The sequence below is a fragment of the Orcinus orca genome, chromosome 1, assembly GCF_937001465.1.
Source record: "Orcinus orca chromosome 1, mOrcOrc1.1, whole genome shotgun sequence".
NCBI lineage: Eukaryota > Metazoa > Chordata > Mammalia > Artiodactyla > Delphinidae > Orcinus > Orcinus orca.
In genome coordinates, this window is record NC_064559.1 from 115,573,663 (window position 1) to 115,594,862 (window position 21,200).

Sequence of the window (21,200 nt, forward strand, 5' to 3'; positions counted from 1 at the left end):
AGCCCCCATCCTCCCTCCCAGCCCGCCTCCGCCTTCGGCCACCTCGGCTCCGCGGAGCCAGCCTCCCCGGGGGGCCCAGGTGGATCTTGCGGGGCGAGGAGGCCGGCGCCCGCCGGCTGCAGTGCGGCCCAGGGCCAATCTGGAAGCCGCGCGACGGCGACGCGGCCTCGGGGGGCTGGAGAAGGGGCCGACTGGGCGCGCGAGGGCTCCGTGGGGACGCCGAAGTGCAAAATATGGGCGTTCGGGTGGCCCAGAGGGACGAGGAGGGCGGCGGGGAAGAGCTGGCCCCGGCGGCTCCCAGGGAGCGGGGCGCGCGTCCGCGCGGTGGGCCGGAATCCGGAGGGGACGCGGAGGGGCGGGAGCGCGCCCCGCGGAGGAGGGAGGAGGAGGGCTGAGGAGGCGTCTCTTTGGAGGAGCCCGGCGGACAGCGCCAGACCCAGACCGAGCCTCGCGGCAGCGACAGCAACAGCAACAGGCGGCGGGCTCGGCGGGAGGCGGAGGCGGCGAAGGGGCGGGGAGATCGAGGAGGAGCGAGCCGGCCCCGCGCCGCCGCCTGTTCCCCGCCGCATGGACGAGCACCTCAGCCTCCTGCGCTCGCCGCCGCCGCCGCCCTCCGCCCGCCACCGCGCCCACCCGCCGCAGCACCCCGCGAGCGGCGACGGCGGCGGCGGCGGCGGCGCCCACACGCTGGTGAACCCCGGCTACGCAGAGCCCGCCGCGGGCCCCGAGCTGCCGCCGGACATGACGGTGGTGCCCGGGGACCACCTGCTGGAGCCGGAGGCGACCGACGGCGGGGGTGACCCGCCTCAGGGCGGCTGCGGTGGCGGCGGCGGCTGCGACCGCTACGAGCCGCTGCCACCCGCGCTGCCCGCCGCCGGCGAGCAGGACTGCTGCGGGGAGCGCGTGGTCATCAACATCTCGGGGCTGCGCTTCGAGACGCAGCTCAAGACCCTCTGCCAGTTCCCGGAGACTCTGCTGGGCGACCCCAAGCGGCGCATGAGGTACTTCGACCCGCTCCGCAATGAGTACTTTTTCGACCGCAACCGGCCCAGCTTCGACGCCATCCTCTACTACTATCAGTCCGGGGGCCGAATCCGCCGGCCGGTCAATGTGCCCATCGACATCTTCTCCGAGGAGATCCGCTTCTACCAGCTGGGCGAGGAGGCCATGGAGAAGTTCCGCGAGGACGAGGGCTTCCTGCGGGAGGAGGAGCGGCCCCTGCCCCGCCGAGATTTCCAGCGCCAGGTGTGGCTGCTCTTCGAGTACCCGGAGAGCTCCGGGCCGGCCCGGGGCATCGCCATCGTGTCCGTGCTCGTCATCCTCATCTCCATCGTCATCTTCTGCCTGGAGACGCTGCCCGAGTTCCGCGATGAGAAGTACTACACCGCCTCGCCGTCGCAGGAGCTGTTCGAGACGGCCAGCAACAGCACGTCGGGGGCTCCCGCGGGAGCCTCCAGCTTCTCGGATCCCTTCTTCGTGGTGGAGACTCTGTGCATCATCTGGTTCTCCTTTGAGCTGCTGGTGCGGTTCTTCGCTTGCCCCAGCAAAGCCACCTTCTCGCGAAATATCATGAACCTGATAGACATTGTGGCCATCATCCCTTATTTCATCACTCTGGGCACCGAGCTGGCTGAGCGACAAGGCAATGGACAGCAAGCCATGTCCCTGGCCATCCTGAGAGTCATCCGCCTGGTGAGGGTCTTCCGCATCTTCAAGCTCTCCCGCCACTCCAAGGGGCTGCAGATCCTGGGGCAGACGCTGAAGGCTTCCATGCGGGAGCTGGGGCTGCTCATTTTTTTCCTTTTTATTGGGGTCATCCTTTTCTCCAGCGCGGTTTATTTTGCGGAGGCAGACGACCCCACTTCAGGTTTTAGCAGTATCCCTGATGCCTTCTGGTGGGCTGTGGTAACCATGACGACCGTAGGTTACGGTGACATGCACCCAGTGACCATAGGGGGCAAGATTGTGGGGTCACTCTGTGCCATCGCTGGTGTCTTGACCATTGCTTTGCCAGTCCCTGTGATTGTTTCCAACTTCAATTACTTCTACCACCGGGAGACAGAAGGGGAAGAGCAAGCCCAGTACCTGCACGTGGGAAGTTGCCAGCACCTCTCCCCTTCAGCCGAGGAGCTCCGGAAAGCGAGGAGTAACTCGACTCTAAGTAAGTCGGAGTATATGGTGATCGAAGAGGGGGATATGAACCATAGCGCTTTCCCCCAGACCCCCTTCAAAACGGGCAATTCCACGGCCACCTGCACCACGAACAATAATCCCAACTCCTGTGTCAACATCAAAAAGATATTTACCGATGTTTAATATATGAAACAAGTGACATGCTGTGCCCAGTATTGTGTGGAACGTGCCCCCTTGGTCTGTGTATGTCCTTGTTTTATACATTTCCAGACCATTCATCAAGGAAAGGACATGAAGAAGTGGAAAGCACACTTCATTCTCTCTCTCCCTACTGCTTCATACTGAAACAGGTGTCTGTTTTGCAAGTGGGCTGCATTCTCTCAGCTCTCCTTTTTTTCTCTCTCTCCCTCTCTTAATATTTCGAACAACAAACTTACTTTAAACTTGATTTTTAGCACATGCTCTGTAAAAAAAAAAAAAAAGACAAAAAAAGAAAACCAAACAAAAAAAACTACATCCTGGAAGGAAATGAAACTAAAGAACAGAGTAACTGTCTAACCTCAGAATCCAAAGGCAGCTGTTTCTTTACTAAGTAAAGCAGGCACATACTTAAAGGATGCTTCGGTTTGATGGACCCATCAACATTATTGAATATTTAGTTCAATTGCCAACACTGTGGATAGGTGGATGAAAAGTCTATTTAGAACAATGACTTGTAAACCCACCGTAAGTTTATTTGTTTGCAACTGGAATTTCTATGTGGAAGCCCCCCTCCCGGAATTTTAAGGATCTCTACAACTTTGAACTAAGGGAAATGCCCAAGATGTCCCGATCTGACTAATTAGTTTAACTCTTTGGGGCTTGTTAAGCATTTCGAAAGTATTAGACTAAGAGATTCCTATGAAATTCTGTATTCATTCTAGCTAACATCTATCAAAGTCTAGAAACAGATGTTTTCAGTGCTGCTGAGAGAAACAAAAAAATTTCCTAATGCATCTGAGAGATAAGCTTCTGCAGTATCACAAGAAGATTAAAGTGGCAGACACTCCTTCCAGCAGAAGTTACTAATTCGGACCTGACTGATGCAGTTCCCATAGCAACCCATGTTTCCCGGGAAACCCGAAAAGGTTGTCATGGCATCTCTTGCTCTCTAGCCCCACCCCCTAGCCCCTGCTGTTTCCACAGTAACCTTTCCAGATGGTTCCTACTTACATGATTTCACAAGGAAAACCACTGTTTGAATAAACCGCACAAGTAAAGTCTGAGAATCCAAAGTGGTGAAATGAATCACAAAATGCATATTTTTACTACAGAAAATCACTGATGTCATCCCATATTGACTGAATTGAAAAGGAAAATATCGTCATTGGAATGTTAAATATACACTACAGTAGCCATGATTTGAATGAAATGCCAGTAATTAGGCAATCATTTTAAAAGATGCTTCTCTACTGTTTTCCCAAGAAGCCAACAAATGAAGTTAAAAAGCAAATGTCAAAGTGTTCTGCACATAAGCAAGTGAAAGATTCAGTCAATATACCTGAAACCTTACTACAAGGGACCTTCAGACTTCCTCTTTAAAAACATTATCCAGATCCCACAACAACAGTGTCACCATCACAGCCCTTGAAAAACTAAATATACTTGAAAAATATAAAGGATGCACACTTTTAACTGAGGGAATTGCAGACAATCAATAAGAAGGAGGAACAGGAAGTAACCAAACCTTGGGGAAGTACTTGCAAGTTTCAGCCATGTGCCAGGGATGGCCAGAAGACAGCATCAGGTGAGCACTGTGGGAGCTACTGAGAACACTCTCTTTTTGTACAGGGAACCAGGGGGGTACCATTCATATCTAGATTTGTGCTAACTTGCAAAATCAATAGTTTTATATTCATTATATGCTAGGTGCCTTTTAAAGATCATTTATAACACCTTTTCTGTTTGATGTCCAGGTTGCCAACTATTCTTTGGTTTCCATTGTTTATTGCAAAAAAGTGGGAAAAGGGTCATTTCTCTTCAGAATAACCTTCACCCAAACTGAGCTGAAAATGATTCCATTCCTTTTACTAACCTCCTTGGCTTCTGAACAACGTGTTTCCCCTGAAAAAAGGATAAAAGGCAGACCTGCTGTTAGATTATTGGTCTGATTTCATTTACATAATTATTTAGTAGTGTGCAATTGTACAATTCTTCAAAACAAAGATGGTTAAAATTGCAATAAGGGTAACATTTTATTTTAGCATATTCCATTTATTGAATATACATTATATAAAGTATAAATTATACACTATGCACAATTGCTTTTTGGTTTGATAGGTTTAACTATTTTATCCTAGAGTAAGTGAGAGTAACACTATTTTTAAAGCTCATAAAATATTTTCAGGTAGTCAGAAGCCTACTTACTTTATTATTTGTGCATTTGAGAGAGTGAAAAATAATGATTACAACTATATAAGGGGGAAGAGGAGAAAAAGACAAAAGAAAAACAAACAGAAGCAAGAAATCTGTGTACCTGGTCATAGAGTCATTGTTCTTATATATGGTCTTCGAAATAGAACTCCTTTATCTAGTTCCCTTTGCTACTTGTTTGAGGCTTTAACATTGATCCACCTTTTGACCAAACTTTTGGTATTCTTAATGACCAGAAGTTGTTTTTAGGACCCATTTTAGTGGTGATATGTAGATACACTCTAGTAATTACATAAGAATAATTTTTGTATCTGTTCTTAAAAGATGTTAGCATAAAGATGAACAAAGTGCAGTAACAGTTTTATTCACAGTTACTCAGAAGATGTAGAAACCCTGATTAGTTCTATAAGTAAATTATGGTTGTGCCATAATATTTGGAATTGTATGGTTTTAAAATAACAGTAATACAAAGGAGACTTTTTTTAACCCAGAAAAATATGACTTTTGAGTCATAACTTTGAGGTAGTGTTATTCCTTCTGGTCGCCATATTGTAAGCTCCTTGAAGGTTATAGGTTCTGTACATGTCTTGACAAAGTTTTGGATTCTAGTGCCCAGCACCAAATGTAGCACCTTGTTTGTATTCAATACATTTGATGAGTGAATGGCTATTATCTTACATTAGTGTTATTTTCAGGCTTTTAATGAAGTGATTTAAAGCATAAGTTCTGCAGTCATATTGCCAGGGTTTGAATACTGTATCACCTTGAGCAAATTACTTAATCTCTCTGTGCTTCAGTTTCCTTATTTGTAAAATGAGGATAATAAATAGTACCTCATAGGGTTGTTGTGTTACCCTCATAGGGTAAATGTTAATGCAGGTATATTGCATCAGAGATTTTGCCAAGAGATTACATTACATTATTTGCTAAGGGATTACATTATGATTGTGATCATTACAGGCACTGTATAATTAATATCAAGCCTTGTGAATGGCATGAAATACATCAATTATCAGTGTCTTCCTATTTACTTTCTATAATAACAATAATAATTACGATTTGTTAAGGGTCAATCATGTCCAGGACACTTCTCAACTCTGCAAGGTAAGTGGTATTAACCCTATCTTAGGAGGGTAAAAAACAGATGGTTAAAGCTAAGTGATTTCCCTAAGACTTCACAGCTAGCAAGAAATCCAGCGTGATTTAAAGCTAGGTCATTGTGGCCCCAAAACCCATGTTCCCTTTATTGAGTGACTTGAAAGAGATTGAGAAAATAAATTTCTTATGCTTTTAGGTTTGACTTCAGCCCATGTTACTAATTAATGAATTCATGTGAAGAACATATTTCCAGAAACGTAATTCATTCAGCGTACCGAAAAATTAACCCTTTTTTAACCATCAGATATTTTTAACCATAGGGACCAAATACGGTATTTAAATCAGGTGAAGAGACTGACTTTTTTAGTAACAAAAGATTATTTTCTTACACGATTGATTTATCTGGATTTAATATTATAGTACTCAGAAAGTATAATTAGTCTTGGTAGTGATACCTGCTAGGACAATGGATATTTTTTCAGTTTTAAGATTAATTTCCTATTTTCATGTGTTTTAATCTACCAGAGATGATAGTATTGCTATTATGCAGATTGTTATTTTTCCATCTTCTCATACTTTGCTTAGGTTACTGAAGAGCCATGCCAGAAAATAGTATAAACATTTTGACTGTCCCTTATTAAGAAGGGGGAAATTACTTAGAACAATAGCATGGAAAGCAGAAGGAGGTTGCCATTTCATTGAAATTTGTGACATTATTGCCTGACCTAACCACTCCATGAATCTTTAAGAGCAACTGTGCTTAAAAAAACAATTAGAATATAATTGTGACCCACATGATAGTTGTAGCCCCTTCCCTGAGGTCCTAAGGCATTTAGAAAATGAAAATGGGTAGTGAATTGGGCTTAGAGCAGAATGCTAATGAGTCTGAGTTTACACATGCTACTTAGCTTTGTCAAACCACAGACTTCACCGAGCTCAATTGCTTGTTTTGAATGTTGAAAGGTATACGTATGTCTGTGTGTACAAGAGATTCATGGGAGGAGGTGTGATTGGATCAACACACATCTGTCAAAACCCTGGGAAAATGTATATACCCTATAGCTGGTGAATCCAGAGATAAAAACAATAACATTGCTATTGTTGTATTTCTTATGTATTGTTTTAAACTGATATTATAGCAAATTTAAATACCCACCAACTAAGGTGACATAATCACAAATGGCTACACATAAGAGGAGTGTTATATCAGTTATTTCTCAACTTTGAAATAAAATTTGGGGATTGAAATTTTAAATACACAGTATGAAGAAATTCAAAGCTATGGTTCATATACATAAAGCTTATTGTTTACCTCTTTGGTATATAACATACTCAAGTAATTGCTTTGCTGATCATATATAAATCCAATATATATAATATATGCCAATAATCTATTCCTTTGAGAACCGTAACTGTAATTTACTGACTTCTCAATACATTTAAAATGTCAACATTTTCTACAGTAGTTACGAGTTCTTTCTACCTCTCAACTGTGAATAGAAGTGATAGCCCCTCCCACTAAGAAATGCAGAGAAGCACATGTGCCCCTGAGTCTGAAGACTTACAGAGACACTGTGAGATAGAGGTAAATGGGGAAGAGGATATTGAGGGATTGCATTTTAGGGTGGGGTTTTTTCTTTCTGTTTTGTAGTTGGCCTTTTAAACTAAGGAGAATAAGACTATTGCTTTTATACTACTAATTTCCTACATTTTGTGTAGTAATTTTATACATAAATGAAACCACTTGTTTTTTATAACCTGCTGAAAGTGGTTGATAATCTTTGAGAGAAGGCAAATCAGAGAAGACAGGAAGAAGGGAAGCCATGCAGAACCCAAACCTTACCACTGTTACTCAGCCCCCAACCTCCTGCCAGAAAATGGCCATTGCCACAGAGTATACATGATAATAGTATTCTTTAAATTATTCAGACAGGTTAGAAAATTTTCAAATATTTGTCTTTGTTTTCAGTGATGCTATGAACTAATTTTGCCTTTGACATTGTAAAGAAAAAACATTTTACAAAAAAAGTTTTCATGTTTTTTCTCTCTCTTTTTTTCTTTTTTTTGGTACTGGATGTGTTTTTTCTTACATTTCAGAGTTTGCACCATTAAACCATCAAATGCATTAAAGAAGAGATCTGGAAAAGAGGCTTCATCATTTTCTTGGGAGCCATTTTATTATTGTTGCAATCTAAATAGTGCAGAATAGGAACTCTCGCTTGAAAAGTAAATCCTGGGATTCTGATTGTTAGTAAGATAACATTTAAATGAACAAAAAATCATGTTTCCTCCTATCTGAAGAATGTTAGGAATAAACCTGTGCATGCAGGGCTCTGACTTTGCAGATCCAGGGATCATAGCCCCCAGCATGGTGATAGGGAATGGAGAGGAGCTTTTTCTCTACCGATGAGCCCCCAACCTCACCCTCACCCCTCCCTTAAGAGCACAAAGGCTCTGGGGAATCTCTATGGAGATCCCCACCAACTCCTTAGAATGAAAATCAGCATTGTGCCTACGTGTTATAGGCCAATCAGCACTGCTGTTTCACTTGTTTTCCACTAAGTTTATTTTAAACTCTTTTTCTTTAAGAATCCTAAGGTTCTTATTTTTTTGCATTTAAACATGTTCCTTAAATTAAAGCCTTTAATTTAATTTGGAGGAGAAACCAGTGGGGTTAATTTATTACACACACGCCCACACACACACACACACACACACACACACACACACACACACACACGCATGCACACACACTTCACCTCTTCATAAGTTATTTCCTATCCTAATATGTATTTACTTGTTGTCTGTAGATCTAAACAGTCTAATTCTTTTTCTGAAAATTAGTGAATTTCCAAAATACTTGCTTTCATTCATATGTGCAGCATAAACATTTACAAATCATTTTTATTTTTTAAAGCCTTGCTTAAAAGGCAGTTTTATTGTATCTATTAAGGTAGTAATATGTATTAGATTCAAAAAGTAGTAAATACATTCAGTCTATAACTGAGTTTTGTCATTTCGCCTCCTAAATATCTCTATAAAGAATCCACTTTTCTAGATCGCTACCACTACCAGAGTCTACACTCCTATCACCTCTATGCTGGATACCTTTATATGTAACTGGCCTTCCCACATTTCCTGTGGCCAACCTGACCCTTTCTCCACCTGCTAGCCAGAATGATCTTTTCGAGACTCAATCTGATTATATCACCTGCCTCTGCTTAAAATTCTCTCAAGGTTTTTTCCTGTTCTTTGGGTCTATTAGTATAGAGACCCAAAGGCCTAACATAGCCTTCATGGCCCCATAGGATCTGGCTCAGCCCTCGTGTCTAGCCTTATCCTATACCTGTGCTCCTTCCCTCATTCTGCTGTACTCCAGCAACCCTGATCTTCTTCCAATTACAGAATAAGCTCCCTTTTTAAGAATGGGGATCTTTGCAAATGTTCCCACTACTGGCCCCTTCCTTCCCTCCTCATCTCATTCACTTCTATTTTTACTTCAGTACTTCCTCCAAGATATCTCTCATGACTGGTTTAATCAATTCCTCTATTATGGTATATTTCATCAAATTTAAGTGCTTTTGATTATTAGAACCACCATTATTTTATATGCCTTTAAAAACAAAGAAAACCTGCCAATTATACGGGAAAGTACCAGTGATTTTAAGGTACATCCTAATTTCATAGCTGCTCAAATCTAAAACAGTGTATCGTAGAATGAGTTGAATATAGTATGTTATCTTGACATAGCTGTAATTTTACATTAATTTGTGTTGTATAATTAATGTCTATTTCCTCTGTGAGAGAGGGGACTGTATCTCTCTTTGTTCACCGTTGAATCCCTTCCCATTCTCTCTGGAATCTGTTCAGGCTTTCACCCCTACCACTTCACCAAAAGTGTACTTTTCAGGGTCAGTGTTGACCTCCTATAGCTATACCCAAGGCCATTTCTCAGTAATCATTTCATTTGACCTATCAGAAGCATTTGGCACTGTAGAATACATTCCCACTTCTGGGAAGAAATTTTTCATTTAACTTTCAGGATACCACACTCTGGATTTTCTTCCTACCTCTCTGACCTTTCCTACTCAAACTCTTTTACTGGTTCTTCCTCACCTCTCCCGGGTCTTCATGTTGGAGAAACCCATGCTCCATGGCTTAGTCCTTAGACCTCTTTTCTTTCTGAATTCAGTCTTATTCTCATAGCTTTAGATGATCTATACGTAAATTTATATCTCCCACTTGGACCCCTCTCCCGAACTCTGGATTGAATTTCCGATTGTCTACTTGACATCTCCACTTGCACAGCTAATGTCTGTCTCCAACTTAATATATCCAAAACTGAGCTTCCTTCTCCTCCCCCACCCCCGCCATCAAACCTATGCCTCCTGACTTCGTCCCCATCTCAGTTACTGGCAACTTCAATTTTCCAGTTGCTCAAGCTAAAATCCTTCGAATCGTCCTTCTCTCTTTCTCTTACACCCCTTATCCAATCTGTCTGCAAATCCTATTGGCTCCACTTTTTAAATGTTTCCAGAGTCTTACCACTTCTGCTACCATCCAAGCCATCGTTATCTCTCATCTGGTTTTTACAGATGATTTTCGACCTTCCTGACTGGCCCCCTGCCTCCTATCCTTTCCCCTGCCTGAGTCTATTCTCAACATAACGGCCAGATTGTTCCTTTTAAAACACTTGTCAGATCATGTTACTTCTTTGCGGCAAAACCCCCACTTGGCTCCCCGTTTCACACAGAGTATAAACTAAAGACCTTACGGTGGCCTACAAGGCCCTACCTCATCTAGCCCCCGTTACCCTTCTGATCTTATTTCTGATTCCTCTTCAGATTCATCCTTAACTGCAGCTGCACTGGCCTCCTTGCTTTTCCTCAAATATATCTGGCATGCTCTATTCAGGTCTCTGTACTTCCTATTCCCCTGCCTGGAAGGCTGTAGTGTCTGCTCTCTGCACGGCTCATTCTTTCACCTCCTTAGGTGTCACTGTCTCGGTGGAGCCTCTCCTGGCTGCTCTGTTTAAAATTGCCACCTCCACAGGACTCCCTATACCTTCCTCTGATCTGTTTTATCCTCTAAAATATTAGACATTTCACTTACTTTGTTGATTGCTGTCTTCCCTTCACTTCCATGAGAACAAAGATTTTTGTCTGTTCTTTGGGACTGTATCCTCCAAGGCCTAGAATATTACCTGGAATAAGGTTAGTGCTTAATGAGTATTTATTTGAGGGAGCGATGAGAAGAAGGGAATAGCATTCCAGTTTGAGCGTTTTTAAACTACAAACAAAATGTTTGTGTTGTGTATCTATGCTTCATTTTATCACTGTGAGGCTTGTACTCCTCACCATGCTCTTTTGGATGAAATTCCTCGTCATTGGTTCACTGGAGAAGCCTTCCATGTGGCAAAACATGCTCCAGCCGGGGCGTGTTAAATATAACATTATATGTGATGTCGCTCCTAATCGCCAAGGGTATCTGGAAGTCAGAATGCCTCACAGAGACGGTGTTTCCTACCTAATAGCTAATAGAATGCTCTTTATAAATGATATTCAGTATATACTTGTTGACTGGTTGACCCAAGTAGTACAGACAGCAAAAATCAGAACAAGCCAGTAATATATCCAGGAACTTACCTATCTAGCAGACATTCTAAGAAACGTCCCTGTAAGTTCAGTCTTGGTTTCAGTTAATAGTGAGTCCTTAAACACCCATGGGGTCTTCAGGACTATGGAAACTGATTGAATAAATTATTAGAGATCTCATCAATGAATCACGTTAAAGAATTATATTACTGTACATAAGGCCTTACTGGATAAAATTATTTCTTTTACAATATAACCTAATTTTTCATGTAGTTGTCAAGTTATGTGGTAGGATCACAAAAATCGGCTATTTTTAAAAGTGATTTGTTCATGCATGAAAGAAGATCCATCCATGAGAAATAAGGGTGGATTCTTAGAACGACAGTTATAATGGCAAAACTTAAGCTGCTTCTAAATAAAATAAGATGGAAGGTGAGAGGCAGTCCAGTAGCATATGTTGGTATTGGGAGATTCCTAGCAGCCTTGAAAAGCCAAAGTGTAATATGGAATTACTGAAACTAATTAAAACATTGATATAAATGAGTACTGCAGATATTGCCATGATTTTAGGCAATATAACAAATGCACTTTATTCTGCTGTAGGAAATGGGGATTCTTCTGATGTGAATAGCAAGGAACTTTCCCCACACCACTTCTGAATTTTCTCCTTTCCCTGGATTTCTCAGGCAGACCAGACCAGAGATTCACCTGGGTGTTGCATCTGCATATGCAGTGGCACAATTTCGTTACCAGATACGTCACCAAATTAATCAAAGCTAATGCATGTCTGCATATGCTTGAGGTTACATCTGTAGACCAGTAGAACTTAGAAACTCTTTCATCTTCTATCACTTTGTACAATTAAGGCCACATAGGACAGAGATCATTTCTCTCTTCTGAGGACCCATTGTTAGGACTTTTTAAAGAAATGACACAGACTAGAGAATTGAAAATGCATAATTTTCATTTCTTTTTTTTTTTTCTGGTTTTGGGTGAGGAATTGTAACATTGTTTATTTTTATTATTTAACTCAATATGGGTTTTTCCAGATATTCTGTTGTAACCTGGTATAGCCAAGGTATTAGATATTTAAGAGGCAGCCTCACATGCCATTACATTTTATATTTACCTCAGGTAAGACTACAGGACAAAACAAAATACCTGGTGTATTTGAGGAAGAGCAATGTGTATTTGAGGAATTCACTAATCTATTACTTTTATAAGAAATTGTAATTAAAATCAGTTAAACAAGAGTGACTATATGTGAGATTTAAAAATGTAGTAAGCGACTAAAAACCATAGAGAGAAATAATTTCTCCAAGTAAGAACTGTGTCTGAGTTGCTTTATACCTAGGTTCTGTAAACTTTTTACCTGCAAACATTTTAACTCATTTTGAAAGGTCAATTTATATTGCTATAAATTATATTACTATAAATATATTACTATGTGAATTGAGGAGATTTATTTTTAGTAGACCTAAATACTGCTTAAAGTAGTATTGCTTATACCTCACAGCTCATTTTCGCATGACTTTCAGATTTTTGACAAAGCTCACATCTTGGCACATTACCAGTTTTAATTACTGCGTGAGTTTAAACTTTTTCTGCTCCCCAAGAGTGCATAATTTCCAAGAGGACAATCAGAGAATTATACATAACTTAGCAAGAACTCTTTCTAGTCCTTGGGGCTAATTCATGACCATTTAGCTGGTAGAATTTGTAGAAGTTGTTGATGTGCAGCCAACTGCAAGTTATTTAGTAGATGTCAAAGTATAGACACACGAGGACAAAGTTCCCATAACACCGCGTCACAGAATGATTTCAGCTTTTTCCTCATCAGACACGAGTTAGTGAGGCTAACAGGTAACCTGGATATCTGCACCTCTTTCATTTAGGCCTGAGTAGAGGTATCAGTTACTTTTTCACAGACTTGATAGCTATTGAAATTTGACTATTCTTATCCTTTTTTCTTGCTTTATATGTTAGAATATTTATTTGGTCAAATATTGATATCTTCAATTATAAGTCACCATTATACTTTCTTTCTCTCTTCTGTAATTTTGATACTTAAGTCAATGTTCATTTTTCTAAGCCCTTCAACCCATTTCTTAGCCACTAATAGAAACAATATGATTACCATCTAAAATCACTTTTATTTTTTGTTTTGTTTCTGTTGAATTGCAACTCCTTCCACACCTACGGTCTATTAGGATGCCAAGCTGTACCAGACTTAATAATCCCAAGAGCCTTGACGCAGGTATTGACACATGAAGTTAAAGAAAGCCCCAGCCCCTTATATAAAAAGGGTGCATCAAGAAAAGAATAGCTTAATAGAACCATCTCAAGGTAATCAAAGCTGCAGTAGCATTGAGCAGAAGCTAGGCACTGAGGAAATAAAAAGATTCTCATATCATTCATGTTACTTGTGACTTCTTATAATTAGTTGTCATCAATAGCTAGTAGACCACTGTAATTTTAAAACGTTCATAATGAACATTAAGTGTACTATGATGCAAGAATGTACTCTTGCTTTTTGACTGAAGACCAGGGTTAAGAAGAAGTTAATTCCTTCATGAAGGATGAGCAAGTATAATCCAGGCCAAAAAGGAAGACTTTTCACTAGATAATTTCCCAGAATAGTAGGTGTACACCATGTAGTTTAGTGAGTGAATGAGTCTTGCATGAAAAGCACAGTCAAATTCCAGATGGCCATCATTAGGCATTTACAACGGTTTTGAGACACCTGCTAAGACCAGGAGTATTTATGAGAAACAGTCTTCTCTATGTATTATGATGGATTATATTCACATATTGAAATCTGAAGCTGGGTGTATGATTTTCTGTTTTTGTATGTATAAGTACCACAATTAGTAAATCTCTAGAGTACATAACCCTAATTTTTATATATCCGTTCATTCATTCAACGTATGTTTACTGCGTAGCTCCTATGTGTAGACACTGTACAAAGTAATAGTGATTTATTCATTCACTGAGCATATAAAGTGTCTACTGTGTGCCAGACACCATTCTGTATTCTGAATGTAGCAGTGAACAAGACAGTTGTGCTGCCTTATGCTATTTTTAAGAAACACTTTATTATCCTTATTTCCAGATGATTTTTTTGTAGTTGGGGAGAGGAAAGCAATACACTTGAACTCTTATTTCTTGGTTCTCCACAGACCTTGGTTAAGTGGCTATTGTTATCTTAATTTTTTATTCCCTAAAGTGGTATATAACTGTACAGAGTTCATATTTTAAAGGATCAATAGATTTGAAAGTTATTTGTAATGACAGGGTAATCTGTCATTACAGATTATCTGTAGTTCTAGGTACATTTGTAGTACCTAGAACCTGGTTGTCAAAATACTCATTTTGAGACTGTTTCTCTCTCTCCTTTTTTTTCCTCTCCATAACACTTATCTATTCACTTCAAAGGAGTTCTCTTCTTAGATTACCACAGTGGGATGCACAGCCAGAAAAGAAACAACACCTTGAAAATACATTGAGAAGATTGATACATGTATTTTTCTAAAAATCAGTAGACTGTACCTTTCAGATGGTTGTAAAGATGAAGATAAATTTTCCTATTCCAAAAACAATCACATTGGTTTAGACTACATTTGGAATTCATTATTAATAAGGGGAAAAAGGTTCATAATTTCAGCATACTCTGAAACTGTTTCTGACTTATCAATTAAAAGCCCTCAATATGTGGTTAATGCATTTAGAAAATTAAGTTGCTCAAACTTCTCAAGGTAACAGTAAAAAAAAAATAAAGTTTTTAAAAGTGTAATGAGTAGAATATTTAATATTGACCTAAAGTCTACAATTTTTTAAAAACTAAATATACAGTAAATTATTGTGTTTACTCTGTCCAACAGATACCTGAAGAGCCCTACGTAAAGAACTGTAGAGCTGCACTGACCAGTAGGATGCTCTTTTTAAATTGCTTAGATCAAGAATACAGTGTTGGTTATATTGCTGATGGACAGTGATCTGTCTGCCAGCACATACTTTTGTTTCAGTTGACATTAAATAACATGTCTCTAAGAAATGCTTCATATACAAGAAACAGCTCTGAACCTGGAGGATTCTCTTCAAATTGTGTGCAATATAAAAGATATTGACCAAGAAATAAAGAAGAACATTAAAAATAATAAAGTATCATTTCAACCTTTTGACATTTTGATGATATTTAATCATCCAAAAACTAATCACTACTGCTAATAAAGAAAACCTAAATGTTTGTTTCTAACAAGGCAACTTATTACACTGTTTTCTTCTTTCATTTAATTACTGGACTACGTTTAATCATGATGTATATTAATGTTATCTTCTCTGTTCTGATTTATGTGCAACTTTATTTGTGAACGTGTGTTTTGTACCAAAGCCTCTCATACATAAATTAGCCCGTTTATATGTAAATAAGCGAAGTCTACACTGTGCCCAGATGAATGGTATTAAAGACAGACTTGCCTAAAAGAAATGTGCCTTGCTTGATTAAACATTCTTTTATTTTTTGATTCAAAATGATAGATTTGCAAATTAGTCTTGTAGGTAGGTTTTAGCAGAGCTTAACTTTAAAAAATATAGTAGTACTTATTATATGTTTAAGTTGTCTATCTTAACTAAAATTTTAACATTTAGTTATACCTTTCAACAGTTCATATATAATATACTAATTTAATTTAGTTTTCATATGATGTTTGGTGTGGTGAGACAAAGCACATTCTTAAAGATATATACAATATTTCATCTAATGTTTTAAGAATTTCTTTAAAAATTGTATCTGTAAAAGTTTTCTTGACTCATTTTCTATTTTTATATTCTTTTAGAAATGGAACTTTTTTCAGTTAAAAAGAAAAGCAAAGTTTTATTTGTAAAAGAGATTTAGGAGATCATGAAAATGGTTTCCCATTTGGGGACATTTCACTTCTGTGCCATTATTAATGTATTTACTGTGACATTTCAGCAGAATGGTAGCTATTTGCATATTATTTAATAAGCCTTATGGAAAGTTAAACTGTGAACATTTAATATAAAGAAGACTTTTCATTTCCATATTTCATTTTCAAAATATACCTGAACAAATGTGTAAAACTCCAACCTCCTGCTATTTAAATGCATAACAATGCTAAGTTATAATACGAGTACTTGTATAATTTCAATTACTATCAAAATATTGTTGTAGGAAAGCCAAAATTATAACACTTTTTGATGTCCTGTAGAAGGAAATGCAGGTGATGAATTTCACTGTTAACATATAAGAATCAGTAACTGAAACAATCTTATACCTACTAGCAGCGAAACAGACAGGAGATACAATCCAGGTAACTTTCTTTGAGGCAACGTCTACAATGGATTTTGCACAATCTGCTGGAAATTTCTCTGGTCAAAACTTTGAGACCAGATCACTCTAGGAAAAAAGGAAGTAAAAAAAAATGACAGCTGTCTCAGATTTGAGCTATGTGAACCTCCAATCTGGATAATTTGTGATTAAAGTGAAAATATAGCCACCACAGTGTTTTTGCTCTGTGTTAGCCTGTGTAGTAGAGACACTGGCCCAGAGAATAGTCCATTTCCAGCCACCTTAATACTCGTAACTGATGATCACAGCCTGGTCACATCAGCTATTGGGATGATTGAAACAAACCAAACAACTGTCCTAATAGGAGGTCTTAGAACATGCAGATGTTTTAGTAAGGATCAGTAGGTGTTACCAAAATAGACACAAGAGCTACCTTTATAAAATACCAATGACACAACCTTAAGCATTATAGTATGTTTAATATCATATCCACATTATTATTATAGGCTACAGTTTCAAATAAAGACAAAATCTGGGGCTTCCCTGGTGGCGCAGTGGTTGAGAGTCCGCCTGCCGATGCAGGGGACGATGAGAGGCCCGCGTACCGCAAAAAAAAAAAAAAGACAAAATCTGGACTTTGCAATAAAACACAGTATGGTACCAGATGAAGAAACTGTCATATCAAGTATGGTTCACCAAATGCGTAGTAAAAATAGTATTATTCTAGATATCAGGAAACCAGAATTCTTACCTACTTTCTGCCTGTGGGACCCTAGATAAGTCACTTACCACTGCTAGGCTTCAGTTTCCTAATTGCAAAATGAATGTTCTGGGTTACTCTCCAAAGCCCTTTCCAGCCCTCAAATTCTCATTATATGCATTTGAAAAGGCTTTGAAGCATACTTAAGTACTCAGATTTTTTATGAATTTCTGAAGGAATGAATAAATTGAAATAAGATTTAAGTCTTGAAAGTGTCATAAATATATCATTCTTCAAATTGCTTGTGAGAGAGAATATGGGATTTTTTTCTCCTCTGAGAATTGTCACTGGTCTATAAATGGAATCATGAAAAAGTAGAAAAAATCACTCTCCGGAATGGAAACAGATTAATGTATTACCTGAAAAGGAGGGGAGGTTAGTTTTTTTAATTTAATTTGATGTTAAGGTGATTTGAAATCATATATGAAATGCTAAAACTATAGCAGAGCTTTATCATACTCAACATTATAATCCTGGGAGTAGGAGAAGGTAGGAAGAGGTTAGAGGGATAGGAGTGTTTGCCTTATGATCTCTTGATTATTTCCGCATAAGCCACAGTTTGGTAGAGCAGGTGCCTCTGTGCTTTCATACTGGCTTTACCAATAACTCTCATGTGCCCTAGGAAAGTCCCTCTAACGTCACTGAGCCCCAGTTCCTTTTAGTAGTCTGTATGCTTCTTTACATCTTTGAAAATTCTGTATTGTTTTCAGATGGTTGTAATATACATGTTCATGTCCATGTCGCTCCCCTCCAGTCACTTAGATGCCACATCTCTACTCATGTGACTGAACAGACTGCAAATCCAAACATTCATGTTTCCAATGTTTGCTAATTGACTTCAGCAAGATGTAAAACATGGAAATATTTTTATTTTGACCACGGTTTAATTATTATGATTTATCATTTCATCTTTGAATGTTGTTAATTGTCTAAATGAAACGTCTGCTCAAGTGAACCTTTTTTAAAAATGTTGTAGTTGAATAAACACTTAGCAAATCAAAATTAAGTATATTATGTTTCCCAGTGAACTGTAGCTGATTGTAAGGTGCATTTTTGTCACATTTAAAAGTTAATACCTTTTTGCCCCAGAAACAATGGCTATGAATTAAAATAATATTCACAGAATTTTGTAAATTTTTGTGAATACAAAAGAGGCTTGATAGAGCCACATTGTAATTAATTTTGCTCAGGAGTGAGAAACAAAATTCAGGGATAACCCAAACACTTCTGTTTGGCTTTAGTGGACAGTTGGGAAGACGAAAGGTTATAGGTTTTGTACAACATAGGTAAAATGCCCATAGGCAATTATACCCATTGTAAAAGAAGAGTATATTCTGGTTGCTGGTTTATGGTAGAAAGAGATTAGTATAGAAAGATGCTAAAATATGGACACTAGAGAAATTGTTAAAATGATAGTCCATTTGAATAATACAGAAATATTTTGTCATACTGAGATTATCTGTCCAGAAGTATAGTCTTATATCCTTCCATTCAGAAAAGGGGGCAGTTTTTAAAAACCTCTATCATAATAGGAAATGTATGTTTTGACTAGTGGAGCAATTCATTAAAACATTTAATCTGGTAATTTTGGTTATGTGAATCTGAATTTTCACTTTAGGTGTAATTAAGTCTCTTAATGTATTAGTGTTAGTGATCTTTGTAAGAAGTAATTTAGCTATTTTTTTTACAGTTGATGAAATTTGCTAAATGGTGATTCTAGCATATTGTGTTAATAGTGTATCTTACAACAATTTGTGAACTGACCATATGAAAACAAAACATAGTAGTATCTCTTCCGGTAAATTGTTTCCATGGTGTGATCTCTTAATACCAGGTTTGGGGTGGGGAGGTTAAGTATTTAGTTTACGTAAAACTAACTGTCAAACTGTTTTTCCTAAATGCCATGAAAGTGTATGATTATAAACAAAATAGGAATATCCTATTAAGGACACTGTATAGACCATTTTTGAAATGATATAATTTCTGTTAAAAAGTTTCTACACATATGAGGGAAAGCAAGCAGTGTGTGTAGTATTTCTATGTAATATGCTAAATGTTTTAGAATCCATTTTTGAAATCTTATGCAGATAGAAAGTATGCACATATCAGAAAAACAAATACAACTACAACACTTCAGTTTTTTCAGAGATGTCTTGCATTTGTTTATTATCTCATACTTTTCAAAGATCATTAACATATCTTATTTAATCTTAAAATATCCTTATGAAGTAATAATACTATCTGAAGTTTAGAGATTAAACAACCAAGATTTAGAAAGATTATGACTTGTCCAAGATCATATGGCAGCAAATGACTTTAAATCTCATGTTCTTTACACTTTTCATTCTCTGTCAAGTTATTTTTTTTTCTACCACTGCCATGATCTTTAACTTTGACTAAAATTTAATTCTAAATGATACATTGGGAAATTTCAGGTCTAAGCTACAAGGCATGGTTGCTGTTATTGTCAGACCTTTTTAGATACTTCCAAAATATAGTCCTCCCTCAGGTAGAGAGCCAAACATTTTCCATCTAAAACATACTAAGTCCCCTCACTCTGACCATAGGCATTAAATCAGTATGATGTCAAAAATCTAGACTGACAGATTATCTTCTCCACTGGTCTCCTTTCTAATTTCCTTTTAAAAAAGTCCATCACAATGACTGATTTCTGAACAGTTGAAAGAAGCAATAATCAACCTAAGAAACCACAAACATTCTCATTCAAAGAAAACATACTGTGAGACCCACCATATTAGCCATTTTTCAGCCTATTGTTTTTCATCACATGTATTCTGTGATTAGGGGAGGACAGGGAATGGGGAGTGGGTAGAAAAACTGCCTTTATTTTAAGAAAACTCATTATTTCCTGTAACTATTCAAAAAGAATTGGTATCAAGTATTAGATAACAGGATTATTAACATTTAGCCATAGTTCAAATATGTGGTAAAGTTGATGCACATATTTAAAAATCCACTTAAGTAATTTCCTGGATAAAATTAAAATCTGATGACCGCTCAGTTTGAATATGGAGAACATTCATGTGTTAATCCATGACATAATATTACATTTTAATTCTTTTCTCAAACAACAGAGAGACACTGTAATTGCTTTCCCTTGTGAATCAATAGTCTGTGATACATTCTGTACTTTTACTGACTAGCAACACAGTGTTACTGTAAACAATTAAATCGAACATAAGCTATAGGATATCAGAATTTAAAATTTTGTATCCTTAAATGTAGTTCTCTTCATCAGATAAGTCAAACAAGTATTATTTTGTATGGAATGAAATAATAATCATTCTTAAACAATGACATAATAAATAATGGAACTCTGAATAAAGTGTAAAATCAAACCATATTTTGTATTTTTCTATATTTGTCTTCCTTTGACATTGAATTATGTTAATTTATCACATATTAATGTAGAGTTAAAATAAGCTGTTATGCCATGTTCTGTATTGTTCTTGACATGATAATTTTGGGCCTTCTGTTAAGTAAATAGCAGTAAATACCTGTGAGTTGATTATGTGATATTTTCCTCTGATTCCTTTTATAAATTTGTCATTGGACTTAAAGTGTTTTCATTGCAAATGTTATGTGCAGAACTCAATAAAAATACCAAAAAAAAAAATCCTGTTACTCATATTAATAATTATGTCCAAATCCTTCTTCCTCCCTCCCTTCCTTCCTTTCTTCCTCCCTCCTTCCCTCCCTCCCTCTCTCTCTTCCTTCCTTTCCTTCTCTTTTCTTTGTTTGTTTGCTTTGCAAAAGAGAAAACACCAAAGCTGAGCTATTGTCAACAGCTCAAGTGTCAGCTACATTTGGACAGTTCTGCAGACTGTTTTGTGTCCTCTCACATGACTATAGTGAAACTTCTGTGCATTACACT

At 38.4% G+C, this 21,200-nt stretch overlaps 1 protein-coding gene across 2 annotated transcripts; it reads left to right on the plus strand.

Moving 5' to 3' along the window:
• The first annotated feature begins 437 nt into the window (after nt 1–437).
• On the plus strand, nt 438–20,749 carry KCNA3 (potassium voltage-gated channel subfamily A member 3). 2 transcript variants are annotated; one of them, XM_049710328.1, is made up of 3 exons: nt 438–3,919; nt 7,107–7,228; nt 15,119–20,749. In XM_049710328.1, exon 1 carries the CDS (start codon nt 568–570, stop codon nt 2,314–2,316), a length of 1,749 nt encoding a protein of 582 aa, XP_049566285.1. In that variant the 5' UTR covers nt 438–567; the 3' UTR covers nt 2,317–3,919; nt 7,107–7,228; nt 15,119–20,749. The 2 variants fall into 2 exon arrangements, with proteins under 2 accessions (XP_049566285.1, XP_004263219.1); XM_004263171.4 differs by lacking the exon at nt 7,107–7,228.
• The last annotated feature ends 451 nt before the right edge of the window (nt 20,750–21,200 follow it).